Source organism: Calliopsis andreniformis, chromosome 6, assembly GCF_051401765.1.
Source record: "Calliopsis andreniformis isolate RMS-2024a chromosome 6, iyCalAndr_principal, whole genome shotgun sequence".
Taxonomy (NCBI): domain Eukaryota; kingdom Metazoa; phylum Arthropoda; class Insecta; order Hymenoptera; family Andrenidae; genus Calliopsis; species Calliopsis andreniformis.
Genome location: NC_135067.1, coordinates 9,736,172 through 9,761,607, shown reverse-complemented (window position 1 = coordinate 9,761,607; position 25,436 = coordinate 9,736,172). Strand labels below are relative to the sequence as shown.

Here is a 25,436-nt window from a genome sequence, read left to right as displayed (position 1 = left end):
TATGCTGTGACATGCCATATTTATCTATCTGAATATGACTTTTTATGCTTATAAAAACTGCAAAATGAAAACTTCAGGATTCAGATAAAATGGAGATCGCGACTTAAATTAAACTTCTAAAAAAGATTACAATAAATCAGTGTTTAATTTGAAGTTATCACGGTGGTTTTTATATTATCAAGTTTTAAATATAGTGTTGCACTTCTTTGAATTAATATTAATATTTTAATGAATTCCTTGTCTTTCAAGTAGAATCGTAATATTGTACCATGTATGATTTTTAATTTACTTTTTTTAAAAATTCAGAGATTTTTGTGGTTCAAAAGTATTTAATTGAAGTTTAAAAATATAACAATTATTCTATAATAATTATACAAGTATAACACGTTATAAGAAGGAACTTCTTCTAGAAATATATGTATACTCTCTAATCATGTTGAATTCTTTTTATCAAAATATACACAATTCGAATATACGAATGATTTATTATACAGGTGGCCAAATAGCTGAAACTTGTGCATGAGCCGATCCTGGCAGCCATTTTTGATAGGCCGACAAAAGAACTGAAATTAATCACGTTTATCTTTAAATGATTTAGTTCCATACTCGCTACATAAAAAAACATACTTACAACTTCTATCTGTCTTCCAAGTTTCAAATAACTTCTCTTTTGACATGATTCCATGAGACAATAAAAGCTGGGTTATCTCTTGCGTTCGGGGTATTAATCTAAAAAAATAGTTTCATTTAAATTATCATCATGAGAGTGTATAAAATATGACACCTACTTAGCCCATGCTTTGTTAATACTCTGTGGAGTGGACAGTAGTGACGGAACAAAGTTTGCTAACTTCGGACAAACTTTTCCCTCTAATAAGAAACACGCAAACCATTTCACGCCTTCGACAGATAGTGGATGCTCCATTTCTATTACTGGTAATTTCCAACCAGCTTTCCCTATTGTCCCAGTTATGTTGCATATAACTTTTCCTGATTCTTCATCATATCTAAATCAATAAACACACTGTAAAGAGCAGTTTCTCGATAATATTTCAAGTTGTAACTGTACAACAAACCTTGGCGAAGGGTCCGTCAAAGGTTCGCCAAGTTGACATAAAGATGGTGCAAATTTAGGCAACCATTCTGGTTCTATAGCAGTAACGCCACGCATGTACATTTTATTTGTTTCATATATTTCTTGATAAACCACCCATTCAGGGCACTTTTTCCGAAGAACACATGACGAATGGATGAACACTGGATCTTCCATATCCAAAGTCCTAGACAATAAATGCGTAATTTTGTGCGCTGAAATTTCTAAAATAATTAAAGGATGATTGTGTCTTAAATACTTGCTTGTAAGCATATTTCCATTTAGCTTTATCTTGGTCTTCGTTGACTTCATCCGGCATTACTTTTCTTGCTACTTGATCAGCTGTGCCAGCAAGGACTATCTGTCGTAACAACTTGGCTTCTGTATCGACCGGTGGTTTCATTCTAAATTAACATTTAAGATAAAGAAAATAATTTTTGAACAGTAGTTATAATATTATATATGATACATACTGTGGGTCTATCGTGAGGTTTAAATCTTGTATATTTAGATTAATTTCATTCGTCAATTGCTGCCGAAGTTTCCTAATTTCCACGATAGCTTTATGTCGTAGACCATGTTTTTCGCAAAAAGGAAGAAGCTTCCCCTTAGTCCCTGCATATTCTGCAGCTCCTACGGCCCTCATCAGAATTATTGGGTCGCCTTTGCAAAAAGTGCATATATTAATATCGTTTATTAATAGTAATCTTAGCAAGATATTCAAGCGATATACCAAGAAGCAAACTGTTTCCTAATCCAGCCCAAGATCGTCGCATTTGCAACCACTTGTTCTTAGAAGTACCATCCGTATCGATTGCTTCCACTAATACCTCTTGAACAGAAAGTGCTGCGACCATACACACTGTGTATTGTAAGAGATTGTATTGATGAGACAAGGCTAACATTTTTCCATAACGTGGAGCAACAGGAAATGCAGCTATGCTTCGGCCAAGTGGCGTAACTTTAGCACTGTATGAATCTATACACGAGGAATATATTATAATCTTATTTAAAAACTACACTAGTAGTAATTCATACCTTCTTTAGTAGAAGGGGGTTGATACAAAGCACCCAAGATTAATAATCGTTTTTCGGCAGTTTTCAATTGAATAATATCTGGAGGTGTTGGAAATGGGAAATTTACAACTTTGTCAATTTTCATTACTTTCATTTGCAAAAGCAAATCGTCCACTGGTTTTCTTAGAATTTCTGACTGACTGAACTGTTCAAATTGGTCGTTAAATACTGCTGACGAATATAGCCTACAAATAATATTTATTAATTTATTTTCATTATTTTTAAACTGTGTATATTCATAAATACCTGTAACAGTGGCCCGGGCCAGTTCTACCAGCTCTTCCTGCACGTTGATTGGCGGAAGCTTTACTTGTAAAACAAATACGATATGTACTGACCCCGGTTACTTTGTCGTACATTCTTGTTTTACAACGTCCACAGTCCACCACATATTTTATATTAGGTATCGTTAAAGAAGTTTCTGCTACGTTAGTAGACACTACACATAAACGATAACCTTCTGGTGGTGGTTCAAATACCTATAAATATGAAAACATTTTAACGTATAATATTTATACTCTCCGCAATTCATTAATTACCCTTGCTTGTTTATAATTTGGCAGCAGGGAATATAAAGGCAAAACCCATAATGGCTGTGCGTCTGCAAAGTCCTTTAAATCGATTACATCATCGTCCTCATCCTCATCTTCATCTAATTGCAATTCTTCGTCGTCTTCTGCACCAACTAAATCCTCATACGTGTCATCGTTAGGAATTACAGAGTAACTATAAGTGAGAACTTTCGTATAAAAACATTCGAAAACGGAAGAATGTGCAACAATATTTCTACATACTCATCGAGATTAATATGTGGTAATTCCATTTGTTTTTTCAACCGTAGTTTATTCTGACGTATAACTTCTTTACAGCGAAAGTCGTCATCAGAATCATCGTTGTCGCTCTTAGATGAAGTATTTTCTTCTTCTAAAGACTCTTTACTTTCGTTTGATTGCTTTGGTTTCTTTGAAGCTTCTTTTTTACTCTTAACAGGAAAGGCTTTACGTAATTTACGTACCACATAATTTACTTCCTGTTGCCCTATAATTAGTTAATGATGTACATTTAACAGAAAAATGATAAAATGTAAATAATCCAGAACCACAAACTATATACCTGTTAGAAAGATTAGAATTCCACCATCAGGAAGACGAGTATGTATTTTCATCGCTTTTCGTAAAGCATCGAGAACATAATTAGTGTTAGTTCGTCGATTAAAATGTATCGTGACAGGAAATTGCCTCGATTCCACCTTTAGTACTGGCGGCTTTATTTTAAATAATTTACTATTTTCTACGAATTCTTCCACCCTTAAAGTGGCAGACATAATCACAAGTTTCAGTGGATTATTTCTTTTATTACGTAGTGGTACTATTCGTGACAGTAAACCTATTAAAATATCCGTATATACGCTCCTTTCGTGTGCCTCGTCCAAAATAATTACCGAATATTTTGTAAGTAAAAAATCCTAAAAAAATGTATTGCCTTCAGCCCTATATATTCACAATCTTACAATTTGTTTAAAAAATTACATACAGTTTGAATCTCTTTTAACAAAACTCCGTCGGTCATAAATTTGAGTTTGGTTTCTGGTGTAACATTTCCTTGGAAACGAATCAAATAGGAAACCTCTTTATCAGTGAGATTCATTTCTTCTGCTACACGTTTACTCATCGATATAGCAGCCACTCTCCTAGGCTCAGTTATTCCAATTAATTTATTTTGCGCATAACCAGCTTCATACAAGAATTGTGGTACTTGAGTAGTCTTCCCACTTCCTGTTTCACCAGTGATTATCACTACAGGATTTTCATTTATTGCTTCTACAATAACTTGCTCCTCTGCTACAACAGGTAGTTTTAATCTTGCTGCTTGAATCTCTGGTTTTCTTTGTAGTGCTACAAAAACAGCAGGCTTTTTATCTATTACTGGTTGTGATTTGGAGGGTTCTACATTTGGAGTAGCAGCAGATGATTTTTCTTTTTCTTCAGTATTATCTTTCTTTACAGTGTCATTGTCCGTAATGTCATTTTCCTTGGCAGAAGGTTGTTCAGTTTTAGTTGTTTCGACATTTTCAACTTGAGCTTCAGTCTCACCTTCTGCTACATTTTCTTCTTTCTCTGATTCTATATCATCATTATCAGATTCTGATTCACTTTCATTGGATTCCTAAAATATATGCTTAGTAGTATTTAGACAAAACCTATTTATATTATTCACTTACATCAAATCCAACAATATTTGGATCAGATATAGTTGCTTGCTTCATTTCCTCCTGTAAAATTGCTAATCTTCTCTTCTTTTTCCCTTTAATAGCGTTAATAGACACCTCTGCATTGCCATTCTCAGCATCATCATTTATCTTGACCTCATGCTTTTTTGAAGATAATTCTTCCTCTCTAAAATGACGCTTTAGGCCTTTAGTTTGTAGACTTGATAAAGATACATATTGTTTCAATTCTTCTGGTGGTGCTTGAACTGCTGCTAATTCTTCTAAAAGTGTAGCCCTCTATTTAGAATTAAAAGATGTTTGTAATAATTAATCATTCAGACAAGTTTTCTGTATCATGTTACTTACACGTAATTTTTTCTGTTTCTTCTCTACAATTTTTTCCAATTGTTTCCTACGTTTTTTGGACAGCAATCGAGTAACAGTTACTTTCTGAACTTTATTTTTTGTCTTCCTTTTTTCACTAGGAAGAACTAACGCATTACAGCTATCATAATTTTCTTCACGATGTTCTATATCTAAAGCAATCTGTGAAGATGCAGCGTTATATATCTGATGCTTCTAGACAAAACTTCCATACAGGATGTTTATCATAAGAAAATACCTTTTTGATTGTAGAATTGTCAATCTCCACTTCAGGAACATTTCTTGCTTTCCAATTATGTCTCTTTTTTCCCATTTTTATATCTGTTATAATATTAAAACAGTGAATGTAAAAATCATACCTTATTCTTTATACGCTTAAAAAATTAATAAACATTAATTATTTTTATATTGTGACATGCATTTTGTTTGGCTATGTTGACTACGAGCACGTGTACCTAAATGCAACTTGAGAGACATCTAAGTTTTTTAACGTAGGATGTAGAAGCTGATAAATATTTACAGTCGATAAATTACTATTATTCGTAGAAACATATCTTACAGAATATTTCAGAAAATTTCAGAATTTCACAAATTTATAAATGAAATTCGAAGGAATGAAAGAAGGTATTTTACACGTGAAAATTTATTTTTAAATTCGAATCTATTGTCGGTAATAGGATTACTTTGACATTTTTTCAAAGGATGTCGCTGATAACGTGTCACACGTGATGTCAGTGTGAACGCAATTGTACATACGTATGTAATAATTCGTAATTTGTTTTGATAATTTGGCGGTGTTTTGTATGTTTTGAAATAGTGAATACCGTGTTTAAATCTTTATCTATGACAATTAATATCAACCTTTTTTACGAATTTTAAATACATGAACATTATGTAAAACAGTCAGCTTTTATTTGTGGCGGTAGTTTTACAGTTTGAAGGTTATCTGTCATAGTAAATTTGAATTTCTTTTTACGAACACGACGAAAATCGTTTTATTGAGTGAGAATGAAGGAAGTGGACTCAACAAATTCAACGTCTGGGGACAATTCGCACATGAATTTGGAAACTCCGCCGCGCGCTGAGCGAGTAAGTTTCCTCAGTGCATTAGCCTAAATTCCAAACATACTGTTATCATTTGGTTTTCATCACAGAGAAATACTCGAGGATCGCGTCAAAGAGGGGTAGATAGTGTAACAAAAAAGTTTCTTCGAAATTTTGATCCGGAGCACAGTGAAAGAGAGAAACGCAAGCTGCATAGACGATTGTATCAGGGTCATAAAAGGCATGCTTTGTACAATGAAAATGGCGTTCATATGCAAACAGGAGATGACTTATGTGATTGCTTAAATTCAAACTGTGCTGGGTGTCATTTTCTTTGCCCCAAATGTTCTTCCCCAAAATGTGGGCATGAATGCAGGTTCGGTTTTAAAGTAAAGTACACATAAGTTGTTTCTGTTCATGAAACTCAAATGCATATTTGTTTTTGGTAGGAATCATCGTAAGTGGACCTATGAATCAATTGAGAATGAAGGCAGCGATATTGTAACAAAAAATCCTCTATTAAAAGACACTTAGATATAGTTAGAAAAGTAAAGGTAAAAGTGATTAAATTACTTTTATGAGAGCTCTGTGGCTGTGTTATGTAAGAATGTTATTATCGACTTTTATAATAAATTACTCACTGTTGTTTCTCACTTAGAACAGCATATGTTATATAAATGTAAAATATAAGGAAATCGTATGGTATGAGAATTTTTTAGCGTGACTCATGTGGGAGCATTGTGTAAATGCAATAAAATTGTGTATGTATCTTATAACCTTTCCTTTATTTCCACATTCAAATATTTCCAAGCAAACTGTACATCCCTCAGAAATGTCTTGTAATGTCAATATAGTATTTTATAGGAGACGCAGTAGCTCACAGTAGTTCTTCACCTGTTACTTGAAGATGGATACTCTTAGAACTAGAGTATCACACTAGAACCCTTGACACAAGCTCACAAAGAACATCTAGAAGAGGAAATTCGAAGCATAGAACACATTCAAAACGATTAGGATGTACCGCGCGCAGTACACGTGCGTGTGCACTATACACGAAAGCGTTATTGATTTTCCCCGGCACTTTTGCCGTAGTGCGCACCTATCTAGCGCGCATATATACGCGCACACACATGTACCACAGTTTCCCGAGTGGGGTGAGCCCCGGTGCGGAGGGCGTGCGCCTCGTTCCCCTTCGAGATCGTCGTCAAAGTTCACGCAACCGAGCACCCGAAGACGAGCAAGTATGTTTCACCCGTGGTTGATGAAAACTGAGCGCAACGTCCGTCGATTAAGTCGCTAATTAACTACTGTGACCACCGTCGTCGATTTGTCGGTGCATAAGTCTTCCACATACTACCGAAGACGCTCGAGAAGGATCCTTAACCAGACCACCCGGCTCGAAGAAGCTCCCCTTCTGGCACGTTGTTCTCGTCGAGAGTGTCCCGTTGGGCTATGACAGTCTGCACAACGATTAACTTGTTATTTACTTCTGACTAGGAGCGTGACACTGGAGGTCCACGACACGCCAGTAACTCCTCGGCGGACAGTATAGTCATCTGTGGCTTTAGGTGATTTCTCTGGAGAAGAATCTCACGGAGTGTCTTCTACATGACCAGGTTTCCGGAGACGATTCATCTTTTGCGTACCTTCCGCGACACATCGGTGCGGGGCAATGCGATCGTGATCTTATCGCCTGATGCGACTCGTGACGCATTGAAGTTTAACCGTGGTCGTGGTTTAGAACTCATCAGGAATATCTAGCTCCTCTGCCGGTTTTGTTGATTATCTTTTGGTCATAAAGGCGATTGGTTGGTGTTCTTGATTCTTAATTTATTAGAAGAGACCTTTAAGTTTGTCAGTTTGTTTCTTTTTTAGCAGAAAGTTAAATTTTACTTTTCATTGGGGAGGATCACTGAGAATATAAATATTGTGGTAGCGTGTTCTTTGCCTATGACAAAGGCCCTTTCAAATATCACTTGTTGCATATATGCATAGACATATCATGTGTATAGACATGTGGTTATAGGTCACGAGAGGACTGTGAAGTGGTGGGTAGCGGACCGCCGTTTTTCACTTCGATAAACGATGTCAATATATTGTGTTCCTTTTAGACAATAGGTGTTTCCTAGTGTCAAAACATATTTCTCATATTTCACGCGTAATTGAAACGAAAGCTAAACACGTGGAACACTTTGCAATATCTTACATTAATTTAGAGATTACTAGTATCAAATTTGAATTAGTTCTAATGTACTCCAGAGGCTATTATAAGGTGGTTACTAAATAGTTTCTGCTTGTTTGCATTTTGAAAACATCAGTGCACGTGTGACGGAGTGGTATAGGGTGGGGGTTAAAGAGCATATTGGCTAGTGTAAACATCCGCCGGCAGAGGTGCAAAAAAATGTCTTGTAGGGTCGCGAAGGGTCGCTGCAACCTTTCCGATAAGTGATGGGGCATAGAGGTTAACAGTTGCGTTTTGTATGTCGTGTGCGACAGGTAGGCGGAGGTTTAAAGGATCTCGGAGAAGGAACCCCGACAGACGGGGGTGAACGTCGTCGGAACGGCAGATGTCAGGATGCCGGAGCAAAGCAACGACTATCGCGTGGTGGTGTTCGGGGCGGGTGGTGTTGGCAAGAGTTCTCTTGTGTTGCGTTTCGTGAAAGGAACCTTTCGTGAATCTTACATACCCACTATCGAGGACACGTACAGGCAGGTAAGCCTCGCGAAAACACGTGAATCTTTAGCAACCTTTCAATCTCTGCTTCATCCCTCAACAGCAGAACACTTTCACTCGAGGACTCGCTGCGTAAGCAAACACAAGCATTACATCATAAGCAAACTTGATTTTTACGTTTCAAATACAACGTATGCGACTTACAATTATTGAAAAATTAGTTAACATTTTTCTACACAGAACCGTATCGCGATGTGTGCTAGATGCATTTGAGGGTAATGTGTAAAAAAGAGTGGGAGTTTACTCAACGAATGGAGGTCGTTGCTGAGGGGTTGACTATGAGATAGAATCCTTGAAAATGATTTTCTCAAATAATTAATAATAAGGTTTCTGAAACGATCTATGTTAAAATTGTTTCAACAAACATGATATAGATGCAATTATTATACTCAAACGCGGTCTACTACTTCTGGTTTTACAAATGATTTTATTTGTAATGAAATTTTGTATAAAAAAAATTGTTCTTTTATTTTTTAAGTAAAAGTTATTGATCAATTGTTTTGTTATCTAAATTGATATTACGATTGCACATTTGGAACGTGGTAGTAACTAAAAACAACCGTATGTACTAGTCGATGATTAATGAAACAAGTAGCATAGTATTGGATTAGGCGGGCAACGCGAGTAACGGGCACACGTCATATATCAGACAATACATTTACCAGATGAGATAAGTACAGGGACTGTCGTGACGTAAACTGCTGACATTTTGTCGATGATTCATACATGATGCAAAATCGTCATTCTAATCGCTCATCTTCTAACCATTATCTCGTTCTGTAATCGTGAGATACACGTGAAAGCGGATCATGAGCAAACGGTCGACTATGTCAACTCGTTTATTTGCGTTTCAAATCCGTTGTTATTATGCGACTCGATAGAATAGAAATTGAAATTCAATTCACTATATTTGCATAAGTTGTACCTATAAAGCATAATTATTACAAGAAATTTTCAAAACCCATTAGTGTAAAACAGAGACTGGAATTTTTATGGTACAGACTTTGCAACATTTTAAATATCGCTATATTTAAGAAATATAATGTATGATTTTTAAAAAGATTTTATTCACATTGACCAAAAGAATAGAAATAGCATTGCGATTCAGATTGCCAGATCGATCGATTACTGAATAATTTTGAATTATCCTCAAGGTTGATCGGACGATCATTCAAGCGACTGATCGACGTTGCGAGCAATTTAATTTATCTGCCAACCGATCGATGCAATGTCACTTGCAAGTGCGTTAATATTTCCAATTTCTTGGAAAAGTACAGAGGGTCCGATTATTCACAATATAACAGTGAATAGTATTGGACACTCTGTAGAACAAAAGCTTCGTTGGTGAAATTGTTAAGATCCGCGCTGTGTGTCTGACGAGAAGCGTGTGACAGACAGCTAAAGAAAGGATAGAACAAAATGGGACACGATATCACTACGGTATTTCAGGTGATAAGCTGTAATAAAAACATATGCACGCTTCAAATCACGGACACAACGGGGTCTCATCAGTTTCCCGCGATGCAGCGGCTTTCCATAAGCAAAGGTCACGCCTTCATCCTGGTGTATTCGGTGTGCTCGCGGCAAAGCCTCGAGGAACTACGACCGATCTGGGCCATTATTAGAGAGCTGAAGGGACAAGAGATATCGCAGATACCCATAATGCTGGTAAGACTCGCCATTTTTTGGTGGTCTTCATTGACTACTTTCGCTATTTATTTTACTTTCCTCGAACGACTTGCTCAATTCATCTTTTGAAAAAGATTGAAAGTAGAGTTTGATACTGCCATGAGAAGAACTCGTGGTGGTAAAATAATGTGATAAACTAGGAAATGAAATCATAGCACAATTTGATAAGAAAAAATTGATACAATATTATGGACTGTGTTACACGTCTCTACAAGTAATATTTCCAATTGTCTAACAGGTTGGGAACAAGTGTGACGAAAGTCCATCGGTACGGGAGGTGTCGATGAGCGAGGGTGCAGCAGAGGCTAAAAACTGGGGTTGCGGGTTTTTAGAAACCTCTGCGAAAACGAATCACAACGTGAACACCTTGTTTCGGGATCTGCTGATGCTCGAGAAAAATCGATCGGTTTCGTTGCAACCGGTACAAAGCAACAACGCGATCAGCCTGAAAGAGAAATGCGCTATAATGTAACCGATCGCGATCAAAGCATCCGTAATTTAAGGATATCGCGTCCTTTCAGCGACAGAGACGCAAGGCAGAGTCCAGTACATTCCTGTACTCGAAATCACGAACGTTCGTCGCTTGTTTTTTCAATTCAGCGTGGCATCGTCCACCGTAGTCTCGACGTGATCGATGCATAGAGTAGGAATACCTCGCGTGAGCGAAAGGGACGATGGATAACTGCGAGACCATGTGTCGGGAGGGTGAATCTGATGCTCTTCGATCGTTGCAAGTGTCGTTCTTACCCTTACAGACCTTTTACCGCGTTTAAGTTCTTCAACAGTGACGGAAAGTCGTTTCCATTGTTGCTGGAAGAACCTGTTTAACCATTGTTACAATAGGAGGGCAGAGTCCGGAGCATCAGAAGCACCCAGTACACCTCTTTCTAACCGAAATGTACTCTATACTATCGATAGATTTTTTAATTTTGATACAGAGTAATGTACTCGGTCCGCTTCCTAGGTTTTACAAGACCAAGGGCACCAATTATTACATTCTGTATGCGTTAACACGATCATCGGTGATAGATCAGGACACCTCGGTCGTTTCATCTGTCTCTAGCTTATTGAACGGAAGGGACGCGATCGTTCCGAGAAAAATCGATCGAGTTCGATCATGACCGTCGGATTTTATCAATTTAACAGACGATCGTCCCTTTCGTGACCAACGAATCGGTGGATTCTTCTGAAAGAGCAACCAGTACAAAGTCGACCACATATTTGATAAAGAGCGACACCGAACTTGTTCAACGATCTTCTCGCTCTTTCACGATAATCCCTGTAACGAGACTACTGCATGATGACTTGGACAGACGGTGTCGCGGAGTTTCTCGGGGTGAAAGGGGGAGAGAAAGAGAGAGAGTGAGAGAATGGACGACAGAGCGGTGACACAGAAGAAAGAGTGACGAACAAGCGAATGAGAAATGACGAAAAACTAGATAAAAGTTGTTACGAGATTGGTTTTTGTTGAATAGTTGTAAGGTTTTTGTAACGACGCTAATTAGGATTTATTACTCGTCGGAAAATACGGAAACACACACGTGCACACATACACTGACGCTCAGACACTCATGTATACGTCCACATACAGGCTTACGCGCACAGGTTTATTAGGCACAAGCGTTCCTCGCGTTTTGACCCAGATTTTAGTGTTTTCCTCCTGTATGTCGTACACAGGTAGACCGCAGGCGTGTTAGTGTTTACGAGGAAACGCTAATTAGAAGGAATTGTTGCGAAGTGCTCGTTTTTTCTCGGCGATTTTCGTTCATTGTATTGCTATACTTTTATCGTTAAGGTACATGCTATTTGGGGGAAGTTTGGGCCAATTTTAGGGCTGAAGTTTTCAAGGGACCGTGTTTCGTCACCACAGTTTTCAATGTTTTTATTGGAATCGTGTAATTGTGGGCATGTTTCGTTTAAAATGCAAAAAAATCGCGTAGAAAGATTACTATTTATATAGGCGTGTATATTGCAAAGACGTTTGGTAATCTAGCATCTAGATACTCTGTCGTGAACTAAATATTGATGGTTACTAGAGATCCAAATCAGGTACTAGTTATCAGATTGGTATGAGATATCAGTCTCATCTCACTTAGGGTAGGAAATTTTATTCTGTGTTAAACTTACTTAGTCGTGTGTCTATTTGCCCAAAAAATTTGGCCCAATTTTCTGCCCCCATTAATATTATGATAGTTTTTCTTTGTACCCATTACTTGCTGTTTCTATACTGGCGGAAGTGGAAAACTTCCCTTTAAGGGCATGAGTGGACAAGTATATGTAATATGTATGTATATACATGTAGGGTTTCATCTAGAATTTAGAATTTTTGGTTATTGTTTTTACGAAAATATCAACGAATCGTAATTCCAGTTAGTTTGTTCCTCTAGTTTGTCCACATTTGCCAACGTTACACTTCGTGCGATGATAGTTTTAAGGAACGAATGCTACATTCGTGTCTAGCAATGCGTTATCAAGGAGAACGTTATTTCGTCGATATTATGATCAACTCCATCGCTATGGTCATTATACGATCATTACTATTATTATGAACCACCGAACGCTAGCGGTTGTTTTGCAGAACGTACGTTTCTAAGGACACGTGTCCTATGCAGTTGTTGAGCATACGAGTAAGATCGTTGGTAAACAGATACGCGTGTGCACTTTTATTAAACGAAGGCCAGTTTCATATTGATTTAGAGTTTCTTAAACTCCACAGTCTTCTTTTTATTTCGCTGTGTGATCTTATTACTTGTATGGGTGGAGCGTTTTTATTATTAAGGAAAAGTAGGAACGGTGAAATGCCCTCTGAAGTGGCCTGAACTGTGAAACAGTTGAAGTATAAAAGCATAATACTAGTAGGGGGTGAAAGTCTGTCCAGAGAGGTACAACTGATGTTGCTTTGCGAGTTACTCCGGAGTTTAGGAAACTCTGAGCAGAAATTCAAACATCCCATTTAAACTAGCTAGATCGTTCAGAACAATGAGTGTGATCTCATAGTTCACATGTATCTTCTTACTTGGGTGTTTGTTCAAAAGTTGATAGAATTTGAACTGCTGTGTGTAAATTGTAAATACATAAGATTTTCTATATTCGAATTAAGTCGCGATGAGACATGGGATATAATTCAAATGAACTTGTACTATACAGTTTGATGAGGAGTCACATTGCCTTGAAATTCTTTCATCAATATTTATTAAAAATTGTATTTTTTTTTAAATTGAACCTTAGAGAATATTCTATGCCCATGAAAAGCTACCAAAGTTCTTTGAAAGAATAACACGCTATTAATTCTTCAAGCCTCAGTTCCTCGATAACCTGATGTATAAACACACATACACACATTTACATGTGCATCCGCGTATCTGTGTATGAATGTATGTGTACATATGCGTATATCTACTGTTATATATTTAGAGGCAAGGTTAAATAGTGTCTAGTCAAAGGCGAGTCTGACCTTATAAAATCGACCCTCGGCAAGCTGAGAGAAGACCGAAAGGGAGACAAGCTGAATGTGAAAGAACAAAAGAAAAAAAAAAAAGAACACAAGTACACAAGCACGGGCGCGTGCAGATACATATATACACGAATTAGAAATCGACGAAAGCGTATCTTCTAATTTTTTCTCGGGGCCAATCGGTGTGATCAATACGAAACGTGTTTCTTCCGTGCGACGGTAGGCCGACTTCCGGTTCCTTTCGCATCTTTACAGAATTCTGCGGTTGTTAATTTTCGATTTAATCCTTGGTGGATTGTGACCGCTACCATTTCCAATTTTTCGACGATTTTTATCTCTCGCAAAGAGAAAATTCGATTTTCTATCTCTCTTTTTACGAATGTTGATATCCCCTTTAAGACGATTTTGCAAACTAACGCTTCGTTTTATACCTCTTACTGGCCACGATCTCTCGAGGATTGGTTTCAATGCTTTGCTTCGTGCAAATTTACCGAAAAGAAGATTTCTTTTCGTTCGATGTGTTCCGCACAACCGCGAACGCTTCGTCCTCGTCCACCGCGCCGATCGAACGCGCACCGTTGCGTCTACGCGTGCGCGATAGATCGGCCGCGTACTCGACACGCACGTGATTACTCGCCGAGCCGAACATCGAGAGCACAATTTTTTATCGCGTTATATATCGATAGCCACGGCACGCACGACCATGAACGAAGATCTCGTACCGATATTAAAAAGCGCTTTATTTTTTAATTGCGTGTATAGAAACGTCCGGTGTACTTTGATATTTCAATGCTGAACCAGTGTCGTCTGTTGTTCGAAGACGAAGGCAAACATTTTAGTATGAAGATAGTGGTTCCACATAGCTAAAATAGATACAGACGGTTTAAAGAGAATATAAATATTAAGAAAATTAGAAAATGGTATTAAAGTATAAGTAATATAACAATAGTAAGACGAAGAATCGAAACAATATCATTGTAAAATTACTATTTTTCATATCTTCTTTAGAACATAGTATGTTGAAGGCTCAAACATTTTGCGAGCCTTCTTGAAACTTTCTGTATCAAAACAATTTTTCATTTGAATTCTTCCTGATTGTGAACTAATATGATTTGAAAGAATGATCGTGTCTACATATCATCGAAATCCAGAGATTTTATTACCCATTACGAATTCGTAAGAATAAAGAATGTATTGGTATACTCGTCCTCAAACAACGACTTCTGGTTGAAAACAAAAGGGGTCGTCCGTGCCAAAGAAAATTACGTTGTCCGTTATTTATTAAATTTACGTAGGCTTAAGCTTGTTATTAAGTGATCGATTATTAAAATAGTTAACATACACTTCTCTTAATCCGTGTCTTCGTTGGTTTACAACAGAGAGAAAAACAAAAGAACAACCACCGAGCATGCTTGTCATCCTCGCTTCCTGCAATCTATGTAAAAAAGAGAAGTTAAGGATTAAGAAAAAGACAACACAAATCCATCAAAGGTGGGGATAACTCAAAAACAGTATGTATCGAGTTCTAAAAAAAAGAAGAAAAATAAAAAAAAATGGTAGCATAGGATGTCCAGAATTTAACTTATCAACAAGTTCATATCAACATCATATCATTCATTGAATCAAGTTCAAACGTGTACCAAAGGCAACAATTGCGAGTCCGATTGCCACAGAGTTTTTAACTTAAGCATCTTCAAGGAGATTAATTCCCGCCTTTGATTGGTCATTTATCGAAAAAACGAAGGAATCACATATCATGGCTGCGCGTTCCACGGTTACATATTCGCGGGAGTGCGTTTTAGAATGACACGAAAGAGTGTTTAAGAAAAAAAAAAATGAAAGAAAAACATATTTAGCGAAACAAGAGAGAGTACGATCGAATGACCGACTTATTGTTGCGATGGTTCGTTCCATTATTATTATCCACTCGAATCGTTAATCGGCTACGAATCTGTACTCGTGACAAAGATTAAACTGCGAATTATACAATCTTGATTCTTGACACCAGAAGCATTCTTCTCTCCACGCCACTTCCGCTCCTGGTCATCTTCGTTTTTACTTCTACTTTACTAATTCGTCCTTTATTATATTAAAATTGTTTTTTTTTATATGATTTTACCATATATTTTTCTTTTGTTCTATTTCAATTCTTCTTAATCAATAATTGGGAAAATAGGTTTTACTTTCAGAAAATACTTTCATTAAAAATTTTGAGGAGAAATGAATTTATAAACTGTGATTAGTAAATTATTTGTATAGATTTTAAAAACCAACATAAGTTAGGAAACTTTGTTTTGGAGAAAGTGATTCGCCGCAATGGTATCAGCATGAAGTATTGTATCGATCGATTCACGAGGAAATACATAACATATGATCAGGAAGATCTTTCCTTGTTACTTCCACCGTTTTAAGAAGTGTCAGTAACGCCAAAATCTCGTGACAGCCGCAGGCCAAGTCGCCGAGGGAGGAGCGATGGAGCGAAAGAATAAACATTGTGGAGCCAATCCTCGCGGAAGGGAGGTCCGCTGGATGTTTGTCTTCTTGCTTCTCCAGAGGGGATGCTGGAATCGCGTAGCTCGCATCGTTCTTCCCTGAGAGCCAATTGCGTGGCATCACAGGAAAAATCCAAATCTAGCGTGGAGATTTCTTTCGACAAGGTGATCGCTCAGTCGGTGATCAACAATCGTCCAAAGACTGGTTAATCCATCTGATTCGCGTTCCTCTTCAGTATCTTCCTCGTTGTTTGCATCTTGTAGGAGTAGCAACGGAAATAGAAAAACACATTGGTACCCGATAAATGATATTGAATTTTGATCAAAGAGGAAGATGCTGCGTGGGAAAAGCAAGAACAGATCGGAGAACGAGGAAGACGAAGGGGAGACGAAACAGAGGAGACCAAAGTGCGCACGTTGCAGAAATCATGGTTTAATCTCGTGGTTGCGTGGTCATAAAAGGGAGTGTCGATACCGCGAGTGTTTGTGCCCGAAATGCTCCCTAATTGCAGAGAGGCAGAGGGTGATGGCTGCACAGGTAAGCTTTCGTTTTAATAAATCGCCTATATTAAATAACATTAAAATGTGTTCTGTGTTTGCTTCAGCTGTGAAGTTCCCTTCTTCGTTAAAATCTTTTTTAGCATTCATGATATTCTTGACCAGAGATCTTGTATCTTTTTTTTAGGACAGCTTATAATTAGTAGCAATGGGAGATTCAGTTCTTATAATATCGTGGAGGTGTCTTACTTGAATTTCCTTCAAATAGAAAAATTAAATGAAATACAAAAATAGAAGACAGATATCTAACTCTCAGCGACACATCAAGTGGTTAAAAATGATATAAATTATACTGCTCGAACAGTTTGCGATGTAACAGCAAAACCAATCTGTTCTCTTTCATTTTCTCACTCTGAAGAAGTAATATTACATTCTTTTTATTAATTTCATCTTGTTTTCTAACGACATAAAAGGATTCGATTTCATTCGTGGCACTTGTACCTTTTTCGACCCCTTCTCCTATCCTGTGGTTAGGAAGAAGTCGATCAAAAGGGAAGGAAAGGAGGGAAGTTAAATCCATTAACGCTTGGTATAGTGTTTCATTTCTGTTTGTATAGGCATTATGACACTCGATACTGTGTCCATCAAGGAAAGATCTTCATGTTCCATGTAAACGTTAATAGCACCGCATTCAAGAATCATCGTTGTACGTATTCATGTTCAAATAACGACAAGAGTCTTGAGGTCCAGAACAATAGTAGAGAATAGAGAGTTAATCTCTTACCATTTTTTGTACTGCACTGGTTATTTTATCATTCAAATTGAACTATATGGTTAACAGTTGGATAGCTTTGCATTATAAGGTCTTATATTCTAAATTCGAATACATCTCATAAATTTTGAAATCGTAGAAGCTTCATGAAATCTAATACCATGAAACTTGGTTCAAAGAATTTAGGAGATCGTCAGTGCTTCTATTCTACTTCTCAATGCGTTTGCTAAACTTTGTTTCCTTGAGAAAACGTAAAATCTAAAAGAGGTACTCCTGTCAGACTTCCTCAATAATCCTGACAACGTGAAACAATCGGTGGGTGGTCCAGCCGGGAATAACGCGTGCCCAAATGGTCCCATATGTATCTCTATTGACATTGGCCGTTAAGAAAACACATATGCAGTATCAGGCTAAGCGGCGGGTCCATTTATAAATTGAGGACGGAGTCATGATCCGATTAGACTTCAAATTTTGATTAACTAATTGCATGTATTCTTTCCCCTTCACATTGAGCCGACTAATTGACGTACTTATGAATCGATAAAGGTGGCTCTGAAAAGACAACAAGCAGCTGAAGATGCTATAGCTCTTAAGATGGCCAAAGTAGCAACTGGTCAGAAGCTCAATCGACTTCCACCAGGGAAAATCTTTGGAATGGCAGTCACTGAACCAAAGTCAGTGATAAATGCTAACAAAGAGGCGTCTCGCGCTCATACAGAGGACAAACAGGTGTCTGAGGACGCGAAAGATTGCTCTTTGAAGGACGAAGGTCAAGAGTCATCTTCAGTAGGTATCAATGGGTACTATTTTAAAAGTGCATATTTATATTGTGAAATCTGTAAGATTTCAGAAGAAGTTAAACTATGCAGTTCGAAAATTAATATTCAAACACGTTTAATCTGACAATTATTTCAAGTATTGTCTTTAATCTTCCTTCTTTATTTTCCTTCTCTTGCACTTCACTTTACAGACAATCAACGAAAAATACAAAGGTCCCATATTCAACTCCAATAACCCAGACAACGCCGAAGAAGTCAGCGTGTCGCAGACTTCCGTGGAAACCTTGGCGCGTCTCTTTCCCAACACAAAGCTTTCGGTGCTACAGCTAGTGTTACAGAGATGCGGTCAAGATCTGCTAAAAGCGATAGAGTACTTTGCCAACGATAGCTTTGGCATCAATTCGAGTGCTTGCACTTCAGCTTTCAGACCACCACAAGCTATCGGTGAGACTAGACCGAACGAACAACTCACAGGTACAATGCTTGCTCCAATTTACTCTAGTCTTTCAAGAAGCCTCTATGGAGACAGTTACTGTCTGTTGAACATCGTTCCTGACCAGTTTCCAAAGACCGTTCTGCCAGATACAACAGCATATACCGCGTTACCTTTGAAGAACCTGAGTCAACACGATCAAGAGTCTGTTCCATTGAATCTTCAATATAATAATTACTTTAATTCTGGAGTACAGCAACAGCTGAGGGATCACATGTACGCCCAGGTCGCGGAACATCTTCCACCAAGGCCAGGATTTCTTCATCTGCCACCTATATTGCCATGTATACAACCCAATTGCGCCCAGTGTAGTTACAAGTTTCCTTAAATTTGTAACGAGTATCCTGTTTCGTGAAGATTTTTATTTAAACTGGATGTAGATACTTTTTGATTGTTTAGATTTACTTTTATTTATTTTCGATACCTTTATTAACGAAGAATCGTTTTAACCACTTTATATGTGTTATGAATTTTATGTTCACATCACATGTTTCTGATTCGTGCATTATGACTTTTCATTTACAAGCGAGATAAGGGAGACTCGATCAAAAGCCATTATAATTGGTGGTTTAAATGCACGAATCTTGAACATTATTGGTGTTATCGTGTGTGAAATTTCCACGTGGAGTTTAACGAGCATCACGCGATGCTGATATCAGCAAGGGAATTTCCGTGATCGGCAGACCTTAATTTTCAAAGTTCAGAGCAACGAGTTAGACCAAGTGAACCGTACACTACATGCACATGCATCACTTGCTCCAATGCCAAGCTCCACCGTCTAGGTAGAGACCAATTTGACCTTTGATCGTCGAGCGTGAAATGAAACCTGTTAGAATAGTCCTTGATGACCATCAAAGTTGTTAAAGTCTGATAACTTGTTTTTCTGCATAGCAAACTTTTTCATATGTGTCACTAGTGTTTACACTTTCAGTATTTTCGTACTCATTTGTATAGGAAATGGAAATGCTATAACTGCTGTTTTTTGGTTTGGGAATACTTTTTGGCTTTATGATTCTTGCTGTTCTGTAATATTCTTCTAATTAACCATTTGCGTTGGTAGTTCATTAACAGACGGGCACAAGAAATTAGTCAAAATCAAGAGACCAAATGTATTCACATTTGAGATAGTCAGCAGTTACTCTGCTTACGCAGTATATCATTTCAGCGCAAATGGTGAAATTGAATCCATAGCTTAAGAGTGTGGCTACTACAGAACAAAATGTTACCTACTAAAATTGTAACAATTTATACAATGTACTACTGTAAAACATATCAGGTAAAGATGATCTTAAATTAGTTCTGTATCTCATACATATAAATAGCCTACTTATTTATATGTTATTTGCGATATGTTGATAAATAACGTAGACCTTGAGCATACAGTTTTCCTAAGAGATATTTTATTTAAGTATTCTTGGAACGAAGGGAAAAATTCTTCAGGAACTGGCTATAAAGTTTCACGAGAAGCTACCGCGTAGCTGCTAAACTAATAGAATGGCAGTAATCGAGTTAGGAAGATTCAATTGTCTGTACAAACAATATCGTTGGGCAACTGTCGATGCCCAGAAGCGGTTTACTTTTGCTTTGGTTTTGGGAAAGAAAAACATACGGTCATTCCTTTGGGGTATCTCTATCGTGCTTTGAATTGCGAAGAACTTAACACCGTATCAAGAAACCTAATTTTATTTTCGGGACCCTTTGGGATTTTCCTTTATTTGTGATACGGTTTTTGCAATATTATAGTAAGAGGTACAAAAGAGACAAACATTAAGGTATATAAAACGATATGTATTGATTCTTATTCATTTTTATTTGGTTCTTTAATAAACGTTTCACGAAACGTGAATAACATTTTCTTTTTTTTTTTTGGTATGTATACGTTATGAATATACCAAACATCGCATACTCTATCGTGTCTTTAATAATGGTTGTTTGCTTAACAAGTAGGCACATCAGTTTTGCGCTAGAATAACCAAGTATTATTAAAATCCACTACGCAATCATTAAATGAGAATATTAATCTTGCAATTCAGAATACTGTGTAAAAACGAATCGAAAGATTAATAACGTTGCACATATGAACTAGAATGTTTGATGTACATTGCTACCTTCCTTTTATATGTATTTGTGTATGTACGTCTTTTTGTTTTACAAGAACGCATAAAAATTGAGTCTTCGTCAGTTGATGAACTCTCAATTGGCCTCTTCAAAAGGGACACACATGGTACACTTTCGCTTTTCATGTATATATGTACATGGATGTTATTCTCTTTCATCATATGTACAGTTTCCTATCACCTTTCAACGAAAATCGTGCGCCCAATCGTAGTTCGCCATCAGTTATTAAAATTAATTTAAAACCGAAGGTGTGGTTTGTTCTTAATCATATGTCTGTAAACATTGAAATCAGTAGCGTTAGACAACACTTCACATTTTGTAGAAGCGAATTTGAATTGTTTTTTTTTTTTTTTATATATATATATATACGTACTTGTCGAGATGTTCCCAGAATACCATTAATGCAGCCCTGTCTAAGTGTCTTTTTGTCCTACTCAATTCGATTACTGTTACTGCCCAGCGCGCTACGTTCGCATCCAACCTCATTTCGTCATACTTTAAGTGAAATGCACAAACTGTAAAGATCAAAGTAGATTATATTAGATAGTTCTACCACTTTATTAAAATCAATAGTATAAAAGTACACATACTTTTTGAAAAGATTTCAACAGGGTTGCCATCAAAAGGCCAGCCCTTGAACTGCCAAGCTGGACCCATTACGAATACTGCAACAACTCTTTCCCAATCTGCATTTGTAAGTTTTTGTGGATTATCCACTACCCTGTATGGAACCGTGAGTCCTCCTTCTTTACGACGCTGCAGAAGAACTTCATTCTCGCGTTTACAACCTTGTGTACGTTTCTCTTCATTACTGATATACTTTAAATCTTGAAGTATGTCTTTTGCATTGTACATTGTGATCAGCGATGTATTCGCGCTAGGAATGATGATAATAGGAGTCCTACTGGGTCTTTTGTTTTGAGCTGCTTGCTGAGGAGTGAGCTTAGCAGCGGAAGTCGGTAGTAAACCAGAACTAGGAGTTGTAGAGGGGTTACTTGGTGGTTTTCTGACTGCTGGGTTGGTGCCTTCTGTCACAGATTTCAAAGTCATGCCATGATAGGTACCCATTGTATCAATTTTAAATCCTTCTGTTTCCTCTTTTTGTCTGATAAATCTTTCCTGATCATAACGATTGTAAACAGCAGGCTGAGGTAATGGCCGCATAGGTGTAGACCTAGGGGTAACCATTGGTGTAGGGACAGCAGGACCTTTTTGTCTGCCCTCCTCACGGGCTTTTATGCTCTGAAGTATTGCAAATATATTCTTTGCAAATATTTTTCCACTACTCTGCAAAATAGTGGCACGTGTTCTCCATTGTCTTTCTCTGGAAACTATATCTTTAGTATCGTCAACATCCATTAGAATGACACGTAAATCAGATCCCATTCCAATATCGTCATTTTCTTTAATTGTAGTACGTTTTTTGGCTAAACGTTTGGCTTTGATAGCAGCAATTTTTTCAACCGACATTGCCTCTGAAAGTGATTTGATGTTATCTACTGTGACAGATGACTCTTTTGGAGCATCCAGCCTAGCCGCAAGTTGTTCTTTGACTTTCTGCACATGAGTTTCTTCAAAGCGTGGCTTCTTTGAGGATCCACTTTCGAGTCCATCTTCAGCAGTCCGCTTCACTTGAGTAGGAATTTCTAAAGGTGCAGATTTATCTATGGCGGCTGATGTGGCTGTTTCACCATTAAGATAGGCCAATAAATCTTTCCTGTCTGGCCGACGTACGACAGGAATATTCTCTGCAGCTGCCTGTCGTACGTATACAGGATGTGTGAGTTGTACATGTTTTAATAAAAAGAGGAGGCACTCTAGAGTATAATATTCCTTCGGTGTTCCTTCCTTGCCAGATCTACAAAAAAAATATATTGTGTCATATCATCCTGTGAACTTTACAATCTCATAGTGTAATTCTTTAATACATTAATACATTTTAAGTATTTTACTAAACCAGTGAACGTTTCTCTTTATTTCACAGTTTCACACTTATAATTCTGTAACACCCTGTACTTCTTGATTCAGAAATTTATAAAAAAAAATGTCACGTCGAAATTGTTTTAGTTTTATTCGCGTAACCAAAAAGTAAAAGTGGTGCGTATAAATCTGCACAATATTGAGAAAAAGAATTGAAGATATGAACATGATTGAGTATCTAAAATTAAAGATAGTTATTTCAGAAAACTCAGTTTTCAAAAAGGTTGACAACATTGTCCCAAGGATTGTTTATTATTTTGTGTGTAGTAGTAGGGAGTTGGTGCAGAAGACTAATGGTGGAACTGTTTCAGGTTACAGCTGTCGATGTTAGTTCTTAGTTAGTAGAACACAAACTCACCCGTATGTGAGATAATTGGTCTTCACATTTTTTGGCCAAGAAAATTCCCCGAAAATAATCTGATTTTCACGTTCGATTATCTCCTTTTTGTTAACATTGTATTGTCGCAGCAAGCTCAACGGATCCGCCATGATTATAAACTGCTACCCCACCTTTCGGGTGAATACTGTAAATCGAAAAATAAATCACCATGCACAAACGGCGCTTATGTCAAGCTTTGAGACATATTTCGAGAATCGGGTTGTGTACAACTTTTAAGCTGAAAGCTTATTTCCAGTAACTTTCCGACAATAACGTCATATTTCTAGAGTAGTTCCCATTCCATTTGGAAGTAATCTTTCTTTTCTTTGCTCGTCAAAGTTATTGGATTTTATCCTCGAATGATCAAAGTAATTGGCAATATTTGAGACGCTGTTGCGTAGTTATAGCCTAATTTACGAGCAGTGATAAGAAATCAGCTGTTGTGTCAAACAATCTTCAAAACTTCCTATAAGGTACCACTATCGAAACTGTATCCACAGTTATTTTGATTAATACTCGCTTATTGTAATCATCGATGCTGATTGTGAAAGAACAATGAGCTTCCCGGAGAAACAAGATAATATATCGAAGGATGAGTGGTTTGCCAAATTGGAGGAGAACTCACACACACAACGCGTTTCAATGAATAACTTAATCATGAATTATCTCGTCACAGGTTAGTTCTTCTCTTCATAACATTACAGAAGAAAGATCTGAAGAAGAAATCTCTTAAAATGAATTCAAGATTGTTTTTGTATTTACTTGTAAAACTTGTTTGGAGTATTTAAGTTATAAACAACAAATCTTGTCATGCAGAAGGATTCAAGGAAGCTGCAGAAAAGTTTCAACAAGAATCTGGAGTAGAGCCCACAGTAGAGTTGAGTTCTTTGGATGACAGAATCCGTATTAGAGATGCTATCCAGAATGGTCGTATTCAAGAGGCCACAGATCTTGTAAATCAACTACATCCAGAGTTATTGGACAATGACAGATACCTTTACTTTCATCTACAACAGTTGCACCTCATTGAGTTGATTCGTACAGGCAGGATTGAAGAAGCATTACAATTTGCTCAAGATCGCTTGAGCGAAGCTGGAGAGTCAGATGATAATATCTTATGTGAATTAGAGCGTACACTGGCTTTGTTGGCTTTTGATGAGCCTCATAAGAGCCCTTTTAGTGACCTTTTACATCCAACACATAGACAAAAGGTAATTATTTAGTATTTTTTATCATTTTTATGTTTGTGGGTAATATTTATTTTTATTAAATGACACAAGTCCAAACTCTTAATTATGTAATTGCATTAGTTAATTTTATATATTATTTTAGCCTTCTTCCTTTTTTGATATTGTGACTGATCACAGATGTTCTGAATTTTCTTTAAAATTATAGATAGCAAGTGAGTTGAATGCAGCCATATTAAAGATGGAACACAGAGAATCCACTAGTCCACGGTTAAATAATTTGCTCAAAATGATACTATGGGCACAGGATGAACTAGATAAGAAGAAAGTGAAATACCCCAAAATGACTGATTTAGGTAGTGCCACTATTGAAAGCCCAAAGTAAATTCTATGGACAATGTTGTGGAGCAATATAAAACTTTATTATTTATTAGTAAAGAGCAAAGGATGTGTGATTGTATTATAATTAGTGTTTTACATGTGAACAGGATATAAGAAGAGGAGTAGAGATTCGTGCATTTTAATATAATCTTATTTCAATAATAACGATTCTTTATTTTCTATGAAAAAACATGTATAAAATTTTGATCATTATTAAATCAAATTAGGAGAGAGGAATGCGCTAATTACAATAGCAGCAGAACATTTCTAATATCGGCAATTTGTTTAGCGCAACAAATCTTGGTCACAAATCTTTGCTATTGTATAATACTGATAAAATGGTTGAAGTACAAGTTGAAAGCAGATGATGAAAATTCCTTATATTTCCGAAGTATGTTGAGAAACGGACCATCATAATCAATATCAGTGCAATACATGTGGTTCAAGGCCGCAAAAGTACTTTTACGACATCTTAATGATAAGGCTAGATACAATACAGCATAAAAACTTAATACATTAATTTAGAGTAGAGCAAGAAATATATCAAAAATGTAGTTTAGACGATACGTCGTGTGATAATTATTTGATGTTTATAAAGATTTATATTTCATACAATTTAATGTAGTAAAATTAAGATAAATAACATTTTAGTATCGTTAATTATTCCTCTCTC

The 25,436-nt window shown here is 36.9% G+C and overlaps 6 protein-coding genes across 7 annotated transcripts; 4 read left to right on the top strand and 2 right to left on the bottom strand.

Moving 5' to 3' along the window:
• Positions 1-365: 365 nt before the first annotated feature.
• On the bottom strand, positions 366-5,146 carry Kz (putative ATP-dependent RNA helicase kurz). The gene is made up of 16 exons (XM_076380070.1): positions 5,002-5,146; positions 4,746-4,925; positions 4,392-4,676; positions 3,704-4,336; positions 3,284-3,635; positions 2,965-3,208; positions 2,710-2,896; positions 2,417-2,649; positions 2,132-2,355; positions 1,827-2,072; positions 1,567-1,756; positions 1,357-1,497; positions 1,077-1,280; positions 789-1,007; positions 632-729; positions 366-563 (listed from the first exon to the last, which is right to left on the bottom strand). Exons 1-16 carry the CDS (start codon positions 5,074-5,076, stop codon positions 487-489), a joined length of 3,588 nt encoding a protein of 1,195 aa, XP_076236185.1. The 5' UTR covers positions 5,077-5,146; the 3' UTR covers positions 366-486.
• A 371-nt stretch (positions 5,147-5,517) lies between these two features.
• Positions 5,518-6,591, top strand: LOC143180457 (ARL14 effector protein). Its single transcript, XM_076380197.1, has 3 exons — positions 5,518-5,852; positions 5,918-6,183; positions 6,257-6,591. The coding sequence occupies exons 1-3, from the start codon at positions 5,772-5,774 to the stop codon at positions 6,339-6,341; spliced, it is 432 nt and encodes a 143-aa protein (XP_076236312.1). The 5' UTR covers positions 5,518-5,771; the 3' UTR covers positions 6,342-6,591.
• A 646-nt stretch (positions 6,592-7,237) lies between these two features.
• On the top strand, positions 7,238-10,851 carry LOC143180456 (GTP-binding protein Di-Ras2). 2 transcript variants are annotated; one of them, XM_076380196.1, is made up of 4 exons: positions 7,238-7,375; positions 8,304-8,520; positions 9,991-10,209; positions 10,469-10,851. In XM_076380196.1, exons 2-4 carry the CDS (start codon positions 8,383-8,385, stop codon positions 10,700-10,702), a joined length of 591 nt encoding a protein of 196 aa, XP_076236311.1. In that variant the 5' UTR covers positions 7,238-7,375; positions 8,304-8,382; the 3' UTR covers positions 10,703-10,851. The 2 variants fall into 2 exon arrangements, with proteins under 2 accessions (XP_076236311.1, XP_076236310.1); XM_076380195.1 differs by having other exon boundaries at positions 7,295-7,423.
• Positions 10,852-16,509: 5,658 nt separating this feature from the next.
• On the top strand, positions 16,510-19,148 carry LOC143180455 (doublesex- and mab-3-related transcription factor A2). The gene is made up of 3 exons (XM_076380194.1): positions 16,510-16,714; positions 17,993-18,232; positions 18,417-19,148. Exons 1-3 carry the CDS (start codon positions 16,511-16,513, stop codon positions 19,044-19,046), a joined length of 1,074 nt encoding a protein of 357 aa, XP_076236309.1. The 5' UTR covers position 16,510; the 3' UTR covers positions 19,047-19,148.
• A 1,782-nt stretch (positions 19,149-20,930) lies between these two features.
• On the bottom strand, positions 20,931-23,398 carry Hyx (cell division cycle 73 hyrax). The gene is made up of 4 exons (XM_076380375.1): positions 23,175-23,398; positions 21,427-22,694; positions 21,210-21,351; positions 20,931-21,109 (listed from the first exon to the last, which is right to left on the bottom strand). The coding sequence occupies exons 1-4, from the start codon at positions 23,303-23,305 to the stop codon at positions 21,073-21,075; spliced, it is 1,578 nt and encodes a 525-aa protein (XP_076236490.1). The 5' UTR covers positions 23,306-23,398; the 3' UTR covers positions 20,931-21,072.
• Positions 23,399-23,426: 28 nt separating this feature from the next.
• Hou (GID complex subunit 8 homolog protein Houki) lies at positions 23,427-25,424 on the top strand. Its single transcript, XM_076380379.1, has 4 exons — positions 23,427-23,668; positions 23,747-23,871; positions 24,012-24,406; positions 24,591-25,424. The coding sequence occupies exons 2-4, from the start codon at positions 23,751-23,753 to the stop codon at positions 24,765-24,767; spliced, it is 693 nt and encodes a 230-aa protein (XP_076236494.1). The 5' UTR covers positions 23,427-23,668; positions 23,747-23,750; the 3' UTR covers positions 24,768-25,424.
• The last annotated feature ends 12 nt before the right edge of the window (positions 25,425-25,436 follow it).